This window comes from Malaclemys terrapin, chromosome 2, assembly GCF_027887155.1.
Source record: "Malaclemys terrapin pileata isolate rMalTer1 chromosome 2, rMalTer1.hap1, whole genome shotgun sequence".
NCBI lineage: Eukaryota > Metazoa > Chordata > Testudines > Emydidae > Malaclemys > Malaclemys terrapin.
Genome location: NC_071506.1, coordinates 57,760,441 through 57,772,134, shown reverse-complemented (window position 1 = coordinate 57,772,134; position 11,694 = coordinate 57,760,441). Strand labels below are relative to the sequence as shown.

The 11,694-nt window shown below is 39.2% G+C and overlaps 1 protein-coding gene across 15 annotated transcripts in view; it reads right to left on the bottom strand.

Annotated features, from left to right (window-relative positions):
* Window positions 1–7,719: 7,719 nt before the first annotated feature.
* The window catches only part of EYA1 (EYA transcriptional coactivator and phosphatase 1), a 238,688-nt gene continuing 234,713 nt past the window's right edge, over window positions 7,720–11,694 (bottom strand). For all 15 annotated transcript variants that reach the window (XM_054019701.1, XM_054019702.1, XM_054019703.1 and 12 more), the window contains one exon: window positions 7,720–10,172. In XM_054019701.1, the coding sequence (XP_053875676.1) occupies window positions 10,092–10,172 (81 nt within the window). In that variant the 3' untranslated portion in view covers window positions 7,720–10,091. The remainder of the gene's footprint in view (window positions 10,173–11,694) is intronic.

Below are 11,694 nucleotides of genomic sequence, written 5' to 3'. Positions count from 1 at the left end.
TGGGTTCTAAAGAATACAAGTACATGGGATTCTAAGCCTTCAGTTTCCGGGTGATAATCCTTTTGGACAGATGGTTTTATTGTCCAGATGACAAACTAATTACCAATAACTTTAAAGAAATAAAAATCTTATTTGAAATGATGAGCTAAACACTATGTCAAGCAATAACAAACCATTGTAAAAACTTCATTCTGAAACATGAACCTACAAATGTCCTAAGGAAGCAGTTTTCAGACCCAGAACTGCATTAAGTTTATGTTAGAATTCCAGGCTATGTTTAAGGCTGCATCAGAACTAGATTTTGTCATCAGATTCACTGGCACTGAAATTTATAAGACTTCATCCCCAGTTAGTAGAAATATTGCAAGATTCCCACTGTTTCTGAACCAGAATTGGAAAATAGCCCCTCTCCAGTTAGATCTGATTTAGAACCAAACTTGTGGGGCAGCTTCACATCTGGGATTCAAATCCAAATACTCCAGAAATTCAAAGGTGTTCTGATCTGAGGTTTCAGTTTAATTATAAAATCTATTTAATCTAGCTAAGTGACCAGATCCTTTTACTATATATCATCATACAGAACTCACTGTGAAAGGCTATCCAGAATGCTGTATACTAGTGTGTTACATGACCTTTACATTTAAAACATTTCATATCTCTACCAAGTGCATTGACTGCATTTACTAGTTTCCATTTTCTGTCATCACCATGATCAACATGCAGAAATGTCAGCCGAAAAGAATACAGTCACATTTTCATGCCCGTCTTGTATGATTAACTGCATTTGTGCCAGATTTCTGGCCTGGGAACAGTGCGGCCCCTAACATGCTGTGTTGTAAAGCATTCTGTCCCATCGCATGCACAGCAATATTACAAACACCAATTATTGTTTTTACTTGTCTCCATTTTCCTCTTTTACCATAATCACATGTGCATAGTGGCTCCCATTTGCAACAGCAGCAGTTATGTGTCCTTGTCTATCTCACTTGATTAGCCAATTTAATGCTAGGGGTTTGAACAGCACTGTGCCATTGCTGTGTTGAGTATCCTGTCCCATCTAGAGCAATATTTCATATATCTGCTCAGTTCCTTTATTGAATTCATTGTCCCCATTTTCGGTTACCACTGGCCACTATTCACCAGTCAAAATCAGTTTAGTAAACTTGTGAGCACGTTTTGCTATAGCTGCTGAAGGTGTGGCTTCTTGGCATTGCACTTCATGGCAGTAGGGAAATCCATAGGCACATAATCGGGCTAGCTAGCTGGTCCCACAGCTTGTGGCCAGACTCCAATTTTAGCATATTAGCAAATCAAAGCTAGTGCAGGTATGTCTCTTCTACCTGGGAAACACACACCCCAGCTCCAAGTGGATTCACGGCTAATTAAAACTCTTAACTCCAGACAGTCTCATTCACTTTACAGCTTTGATTTGAAAGAAAGCTTTCTTCTTCCTTTTTGTGTTCACTGCTTGCCAAGCGTTGCTCAGGGTAAAAAAAAAAATACAGTTTCATTTAAGTCCACAGAAGGTTTTGTTTGAAGCCTGCGCTAAGGTGTTATATAACAACATTACTATTCTAAATTTCAAGGCCAACCTGTTTAGTTTCTCTAAACTAGGGGGAGGAGGGGAAAATGCTTGCCCTAATTCCATAAATATAATCAACTATTTACACTCCTGAGCATGGATTAAGTATCCAGCTGCTGATGTAGCTACTGAAATAATAAATCATGTAGCGTAAGGGTCAGACTATAACCTGCTATATTCAGGTTATATTTTCTTTTAAACCAACAGTGGTTTGCCATTTTCTTTGCTGCAAAGAGGAAAAAAAAAAAATCTACCCAGAACCACCCTGCTATTTGAAATTACTCAGCATAAGACTGTGACATTTGTACTCATCTGTCAGCGCTGGTTTTCTATAGATACATTGCTTTTTTCTTTCAGAATTCTCAAAGGTCCTCAGCTCTGTACTATAGACAACATATCCTAAAGGATAACATTTTAGCATCACTTTAATTGGTACAACTGCTGAAAGAGCCCAAACACCCAAGGGAACAAACAGGATAAAGATAATTGCCTCTGCCCTTAAACCTATTTTGTGGTCCTTTTGACTTTGCTCCTGTACTTCAGCTTGCCAGCTGCTGGATGCCTGAGATTATGCCACTCTTTTAGTTAGGAATAACTCTTCAGGTTGTTTGGGAGATAAAGGCCTTTTGGATCTTTGACAAAAAAAAAAAAAAAGCTTAATGAAAAACATCATACAAAGTAAATAGACCCAACTCTATTGGTTGCATAATGCAACAGATGAAAGCATAGATGAGGTCATTAGTTTACTTACCTGCTGAAGGAAATGCATTCAGACTAAAAGGTGGGTACCAGATTGTGAAACAGAAGCCTCCAGATGGAGAGAAATGGCTTGGCCTAGTGTGCTTGTTGCCTTCTTTGCCAACACTGAGTAGTTAGTTTAACATGGCTTGTTAACTGAAATATTGCCTTATAATGTAGTAATGGTAAATGGCTTAAAACATCAAATGGAAATTAATTAGTGCACTGAGAAAAATAAATGATTATGAATACTGAGGTCTCAGTATTTTTTCCTATCTTTCTGTGGAACTGTTGCATAGGGGAGCTTGGAATCAGCACACAATATTCCCCCAGTAAGGTAACCTGATCTCAGATCTGTCTATCTATGGTAGTTACATGGCTCTCCTGACTGTAGGATCTGCACACCTCCCAATCTTGAATGTATTTATCCTCACAACACCCTTGTGAGGTAGGGTAGTACCATTATACTCAATTTTACTGATCGAACAAACCACAGAGAGAGGCTAAGTGACTTTCCTAAGATCACACAGGAAGTCTGTGGCAGAGCAGGAAATTAAATCCACATCTCCCAAGTCCCAGGCTAGCCCTCTAACCACTTCTGCAAACAAAACCACATCGTGGAACCAGAGAATTTAAATTTAGAGATGTAAAAGACCTGGTTGGCCAGCTAGCCCATCCTCTGCCACTGTGACATTAATCCCTTCAGTACATGTTCTAACGCTTTGTCCAGTCTAGCTTTAATTATCTCAGTCAATGTAGCTTCTATCTTTTTACTTTGCAGATTATTCCACAGTCTAATGGAACCCACTGGCAGGAAAATTTCCAGACAGGCAGCTTAATTTTTTCCTCTTCATGCCACCCTTTGCTATATAGTTAGATCACCATGTGCTATCCTAAATAATTCCTTTACATCCTGAGGGAGAAATCCTGACCCCACTGAAGTGAATGGGAATTTTGCCACTCACTTTAGTGGGGCCAGGATTTTACATATTTTAAATTTTTATAGATGGTTAGATCCCCTCTTAGCCGTTTGCTTAGCCAAGCTAATGTATTAGCACTGAACTCTTAAATCTTCCTCTGTAAATCAATCCTTCCAGCCCATGATATTTGCTGCTCTTTGTTATACTAGCATTGCTATATTATAATATTGTTCAATGCATAAAATTTTTTTGGTATGCAGGAACCCAGAAACAATAATCCAGTCACTAGAACAGTATAGAGAGACACTATTACACCTCTACCCCGATATAACACGAATTTGGATATAACACGGTAAACCAGTACTCGGGGGGGGGGGGGGGGGCTGCGCACTCCGGCAGATCATAGCAAGTTCGATATAACGCGGTTTCACCTATAACGTGGTAAGATTTTTTGGCTCCCGAAGACAGCGTTATATCGAGGTAGAGGTGTAATTCCATGCTCTGTGATCTGACATCCAGGAGCGGCTCTAGCTTTTTTGCCGCCCCAAGCACGGCAGGCAGGCTGCCTTCGGCGGCATGCCTGCGGGAGGTCCCTGGTCCCGCGGATTCGGCGGCATGCCTGCGGGAGGTCCACCAGTCCTGTGGCTTCGGCGTACCTGCTGCCGAATTGCCACCGAATCCGCGGACCTCCCGCAGGCATGCCACTGAAGGCTGCCTGACTGCTGCCCTCGCAGGGAGCTTGGAGCACTGGTGCCTGGAGCCGCCGCTGCTGACACCTTTGCACTGGGCTGGTTTCTTGTTATATTGCATTGTGAAGTCATATTCAATTTATTTCCCCCTCTCACTCTCATCACAAGTTCTCTTTTGGTATTAGTGCTTTCCAGGTTTTCCCCTTCCTAGCTCTCTGTCTATCTTAGGTACTTATATGGCCACATCACTGAGCACCTCACAATCTTATATGAATTTATCCTCACAATACCCCTGTGTAGGGAAGTGCTGTTATCCCTATTTTACAGATGAGGAACTGAGGCACAGAGAGACAAAGTAACTTGACCAAGGCTGCACAGCAAGTCTGTGGCTGGGAAATAGACTTGGATCTCCTGAATTTCAGGCTAGCCCCATAACTGCTGGACCAACTTCACCTTCCACAGAGATTGTTTTGAATTATTTCCCCCAGATTTAGCATCATGCATTTTTCTAACCAAAACAAATTTTATTTCCTGTCCATATGTCTAACTTCTGATTCACCTTGTATTATTTCTCCTGTCTCCATGGTTTTCAATAGCACGTCCCAATTTAATATTATCTGCAGATTTCATCTCACTTCCAGATCAAACAGGATACAAGTTGGCAAAGAAATAAACAAGGGAGGCCAATCAAATTTTGGGCTTCCTCTGCCGATGCATCAAGTCACAGAGCAGAAGGGTAGTGTTGCCTCTGCATACAGGTCTGGTGAAACCCCAGCAAAAAAAATAGGCAGACTTCAGGAAGTAGTCACCAGCAACCTCCCTAATATTTCAAAGGTAGTGGGAGATAAAGGGCTACCCACAGTCAACTCTTTCCATCAAAATGATTGCTGTGCTGTTTGTCAACCAACTCTAAGCTGTATATAATTTTGCATTATGTATGTATTGCACTGAGTTTAAATGTTGCATATCAATGTATGCTGTTTACATTGTGGCTGCCCAATGCTATATCTTTTCTGTGGATAAATAAAAGTCTTCAGTTTACTTTGCTATCAATCTAGCATCACTGAAAATTCACCCCCAAAAAAGAAATGGAAATGAAAATGAAAATTACTCTCAAGTAAATTTACCCCCCCCCCCACCACCCATGTTTGCTGAACATGAAAGACTGGAAGGCTTGTGCAGACTGTTCTCTTCATTTCTTTGGCTTGGTCGGAGGGCCTACTGGTGAACTTCAGATTGTCCTTTTTTCAAACAATCTGCTTCCAAGTCAGGAAGCCAAAAGATACTTAAAAAAAGCCACCTACACTTCCAGTTCAGCCATCACAAACCATCCTGTCATTATTTATAAGTGATATAGTTAGGCTATAAGCACTGCCATCAGGGATGCACACACAACTAACTCCCATTTAGTATGGTGAGGGGGGTTGCGGGACAGAATTTGAAAAAAACATGGAATTGAGAGAAAAAGGAAATATTTAGAGAGACGAAAGGGGAAACCACACACACAAAGTGTTTTATGAGTTTGGATTGTATGCTTTTGAGGACAGCAACTTTGTCTTCTTACATGTCTACAAAGCACCAATATCCTGCCATTGCATAAATGGTGCTTTGAAGACATTACATAAATACCCAGTAATTATTAATTCAAGCTTCTTGGCATTACCCTGAAGGAACAGTCCTAATGATTTGGACACCTATTAATAATTATTAATTATTATTATTATTATAGGTAAAGCTATTGCAGCTAGTCATCTTATCAATGAGCTTCTAAGAAATGAATGAATGGGGACTTTATGCAGTACTGTTTCTAAAAGGAATCACAGCACATGCATGCTAAATGCATTACACAACAATCTAAATTCTGTGTGAATTCCTGCATCCCTCCTCATTAGAATGGAGAGGAAGAAATGTTTGCCACAGGTTTTTGGCTGGCATAACTGGCTTCACATACTTATGGACATTTTCCCACTTAAGCCAACCAACTAATTGCAAAACAACTATTCACCTATCTTTTGGACTTACTTTTATTCTACAAAACCTCATAGATTTCAAGGGGGAGTTCAGTGACCCCATTGATTCTCATGGTGCTTGGTAAATACCACAGACAGAACACGCCCCTGACCATCTAACTGTGGGTCTAATCACAGTTTGTTTTAATGTGGTAGGAAGCAACAGTTAGCTTTAAAAGAAAAAAATGGGGTAGAGGGGGAAGCACAGTCATATTTTATTTCTACCTTGCAAGAAAACATTTGAAATGCTGTGTTTGTGTTTTGCCACTGTAACCTTAATGCTTTAATGGAGTACTACAGAATAATATATAGCATCTGGGTTTCTCTTGCTTCAAAAACTTTACAGTACTGTACATTTAATCATTTTAAGATGTCAAAGTTTTTAAAAAATAAGGGACCTGAGGCTACAATTTTTTAATAAGAGTGTGTGTGTGTGTGTGTGTGTGTGTGTGTTCATGTATCAAAGAGGTTGATTCACAGCCTAGGGTATATTGTTATGTAGGCTACAGTTTTAAACATCATGTGTAATGTCAAGTAATCTATAGCTACAGGTGTAGTCGCCTTCTGAAAGCACATGTTTGGAGCCAAGTAGCGCTTGCAATTTAGGGTTCTTGGTTTAAATTAATCTGAGCTCACAAACGACATTAATGAAGGAGTGTGCCTTTAACACACATCATGGTAATACAGCAGTCTAAACAACAAAACCACCAGAAAGAATTCAGCTGAGCTTGCGGTCGTCATTTCTCCTGAGAAATTGAGGAACACAACTGAATAATGCCTCATACATACAGAGGGTCAGGGAACTCAGCTTATTTTAAAGCTGCCTCCTCTATCAGGGCTGGCTGGCTGGCTAGTGGATTTCAGCTTCCAGTTCTGCCAAAACCACTCAGACTTAATACTCCCAAAAGCCAACAAATCTGCAGGGGGTTTGCTTCTCATACTTTGAAAAACCAAATTACAGAAATCCATCTGGTTACAACCCTCATGCATGAGCCAGAGCACGTTGTACAATGCTAGCTGTAAGGAAAATTCATTACACTTTTTGGATTTCAACAGCACCAATTAATACACATGTATTTCATGAGACCAAGAAAGTTCCTTCTTGAGCACCCTCGGCTTGTATAAGTAATGGTCTAAAGCAGTAATAACTTCCAAAGAGAAGACGGCCTCAGGGGTTAGTATAGTATTGAATTAGCCTTTCCCCTTTGGAGACACAATTTCAAATCCTATTTAAGTGCCAAAAATGAAAGTGAATTTGCTGATCCAAGTTGTGTGCTAATCACCCTTTGCACACATCAGGAAACCACCACAGCGCTGCTCTGGACAGGTTCAGAAAAAGCCATGCTATTGCAGCTAACAACAAATATGGGGTAGGAGTGATTCGTGCATTCAGTAACCCACACGTTGCTTGCCTCAGGCAATTTCAACTCTCTTCTACTTCAACGGACCCCAAGTTCCTTGCTTCTATGAGGACTAAATTCAGTCACAAGTTTAAACAAAAGAAGAGCTAGTGCACTCTGATTCCCATTCTCGTGGGCTATTCTATATTGTTCTTCTCTAGCACCCACTGAGCAGAGAAGCAGCTGCTGCCCATCTAGTTTACACTTCTACAGCCAAGGTATTTTATCAAGGCATGGTTGCTGTTCTATATAGCTTCTTATCTGGGTAGCATAGACAAGTGAGCATCTTTTCTTCTTGAGATAGCAAAAAAATGAGAGGTGTTACCTCCTTCCGAACCTATGGCAAAAATAATCAAATACTTACGTCTCAGAGAATTGTTTACTAGTTCACAAATCAATTTTATTAATTTAAAACACAAAGTTAATGAAGAAAAATTCTGTACACAATTGTGGACACAACACACTTTTTTGTACAATAAGGCCAAGATAAACTGTTTTTTTTCAGTCTGCAAAATGACTACAGAAATTGAAAAGACAAAAAACTGTCACTCTCTACTTTGCTTGAAGCAAAGAAAAAAAAATCGAATTATAGCCACAATCCTAAAAGAACTACACACCATGTGCTTAAACTTTATGCACTGTGAGTAATTCCCTCAACTTTGTTAGAACTACTCACACTAAGGGCTTGGCTACGCTGGCAATTCATAGCACTGCACTTGCTGCACTCAGGGGTGTGAAAAAACACCCCCCCTGAGCGCAGCGAGTGCAGCGCTGTAAAGTGCCAGTGTAATCAGTGCCTGCAGCACTGCAAGCTATTCCCCTCGGAGAGGTGGAGTACTTGCAGCGCTGCGAGAGAGCTCTCGCAGCGCGACTACACTCGCGCTTCACAGCGCTGCCACGGTAGCGCTGTGAATCCGCGAGTGTAGCCAAGGCCTAATGTGTAAAATGAAGCACACGTGTAAGTCTTAGCGAGATAGGGGCCTTAGTTGATAATTAAGCAATTTGGAAAATCCACAAATGATTAACTAGCAGCAATATGAATCCTCCAACACAGGAGGGTGTTGCTTTGCAGCTACTTTGGTGCTTTGCAGGTAGCTGTTTAAAAGGCTGGTGTTGTTTTTTGGGGTGGGGTGGGGTGGGAGGGAAGAACAGAAAGTGGGAGTAAATTTTGAAGAATGAACCAACAAAACTGAGATTTCTTTTTAATGAAAAGACAGAAATCAGGGAAATGGAACTAGTACAAGTCAGGCCAAGATGTCAGATTCAGTTTAACTGACATTGCTCATGGCCTGTAAGATTTAGAAAAGTCACAACTCATAGGTCAGACACAATTTACGCTGATCATAGAAATTAATAGAGACTATGGAAATTTTACATCCTTGGCTGGTGACAACTATTTCATTGTGTCCATTGCCGGCAATGGATGTTACATACTAGGAAAATCTGACTCCTGGTGGAAGAGAATTAAAAAAAAAGTTAAGTGTGTACACTGCATATAATTATGTTTTGCTCAGTTTCTCCAAAATACTCTTTTCTAACATGTAAATCAAAGCACATGCTGTAATTTTTGATTTTCTGACATGAAAACTTTGATTTGTTAGTCTCCAACTCAAATACCACTGTATAATGTATTTTCTATTCTCTAACTTCTTTTTATGGGAAGAGTCTCTTGATTCATTATTCAATTCTTTAAGGAGATTTAATACATTAGCATTAAAACAAAAAATGAAAGACAGTAAGGAACTCCTCTTCAATTAAGTTGTGTAGCACTGTGTACGTGTTTAATGGGGACACCTGGCAACCATCATTTTATAGTCAGAATAAGCTGAGGGGGAAAAAGAGAAATAAGCTGAAAAAGAACAACAACAAATTCCTTATTGACACTTGACATCCATGCTTTTGGTCGTGACAAATTTATCTAAAAAATCCATTATCTACATATTTATACCCAACACTCTGATAAGGCACTGCACAATAGCTGTGTACACATTGCCTCAGACTTCACCAACAAGGCATTACTACCTCTCAATAGCATTTACTTAAACAATATGTAAAAGAATCATCCATTATTACAAATTTACACAAAAAATTCTTCCTGTACATGATTGTCTCAGTGATGTACCTATTTGTTTAAATTAGACATACTTTAAACTACTTTGCAATGTGCTAAAATCAAAAGTGTTTGTTGTATCATGAGACAAAGGCTTATAAATAGCCTTTAATCTTATCATACGTATCCTCAGTTATATGATGTCAAAACACAGTCTGTTCATAAATAAGTAAAGATGTACAGAGTACCCTGGGTATGAGAAACCAAAAAAGTAAACCTTCTTTACAAGAAAATTACTCCACTGGTATTTTGAAAAATTCAGTCTTCATTGTGCAATCAAGTTTGCTGTGTTGAAGAAGCTGTGTGTGTCACATTGAAGATTCTAAAAACTACAAAGCATTTGCAGGTCCTTTCTTTCTTCACAGGTATGAACCTTTTTTTTTGTATCAAATGTGGTAAAACACGCTGTTAAAACATTCTCATGGCTTGTTTTCATTGGATTCGCAATACTAGAGTCAACAGCTGTTCTGAAGAAAAAGGCATGCTCCTCCATTTACTGAAAGGGCAAAGGTTAAGACCAATTGCAGCTGTACATCAACATGTTGAAATCACAAAATTCTGTAGTCCAATGCTGACACAAGACACAGGCATACTGTCCATGGGCATAAGGGAGGTTCTGGAGTTTCAAAGTGCTGCTAAGCTGCTACAAGTATTCCAGTTCCAAGGCATGATGAAGGGCCATAAGGTCAGAGTGGCTTGAGATCCTCCAAAATGGCATGGCGTGCTATGAACAGAAGAAACACAATGTCAAAAAAACTGAGCATTCTGGTCTGCAGGCCCACCCCATTGTCTTTTGCAAGAATAAGGTAACACTGCAAGAGAACAGCAATACTTCAGCTGCTCTCTAACTGTGCATGACTCAAGATGAGCTATAATAATTCATAACCTCTCTTCTCATCAATATTTCTCAGTGCTTCTAACTTGAACTCTCAGTAACATCAAATCTATTAATTTTAAATCACATTAGTAGGCCTTATTTAAAGAGTAATTTTTTTAAATTCCTTTTTCTAACAAAAGGGATTAGGTAAATTTCTCTATTACAAAATATATTTCTATAGAAACAAGGAACACATTCTATCCTGTCCATGAAATATATGGCTGTACCAAAAAACGATGAAACTTGTTGACAAAAAAAAATGAAGATAAACTTGTTCACTGTCAAAACATGTTTAGTTTTTGAGAAACTATTAGGTGAGTTAAAGAACTCATTGGCAGTGATTCAGAATACATCAATATGCTATTCAAATCACGCAGAAGGTAATTTTTTCCTGGTGGTTTGTATTATGGTGGTTATTGTTTGCACTGACCTTAAAACAGCTTTTCCATATGGGAGAATTTTAAAATGAATGTTTAATTTTTTCCCCATTAGCTGAAAAAAAAAAATCTAGGTCTAAATCTTGAACATATTTGCAAGACACCTGAATAAACTAAAGACATGAATACCAGGGGGACAAACGTAGATGACATCATCCATGAAGGGTAAAAATCTGATTGTGAAAACTCACTATCCTTAAGCTGCAAAGCAGACACTACAGTGTCAGCAAGAAGTTTTTCATAAATAAAAGAAAGATAATTATCTCCTCTGTCAGAGAAAATATTCCATTAATCCCATAGGAAAATAGTTTCAATGCAACACATAATCGCAAGGCTACAATTAACATGTTTAATATTTCATTGGTTCAACTCACATCCAGCTGATTTGAGCACACACACTGAGAACAATGTAGGCATTACAATGGCTTCTGGGATTCTGTGGCACTTTAAGAACAGTTTCTGGGGGATGCAACTTTATTATTCTTCAAATCCCTCCTCAAAAGTTCATGGGTGAAATCCTGGTCCTGAAGAAGTCAATGGCAAAACCAGGATTTTACCCATGGTTATCCTTACAATGCATCTTCTCTCTGGCTTTCATTCTGGCCACTTCTCCTAATTTACAAGATGCCTAACTATACATCAGTCTTGAAACATTAGAGATCCCTTACACTCTCTCTAGTCCCTTGTTTATTGTAAGCCATTAATATGTTACTCTATGCAATTTAGATGGTAAGATCCCCAAAATGGGTCCATAATTTGTTCTTTGTCTGGAGAGTTTTGTGAAAACCACTGTGTAAGCAATGAATAACTGTGGAAGAATTTCGTTGCAAGCCTGGTAATGACATCATGGTGATCTGTGTTGGACTGAAAAAAATAAAACTGGAAAAATAAGGAGCTTAAGATAGGTAGGCGTGTAAATCTCTTTGAAAATA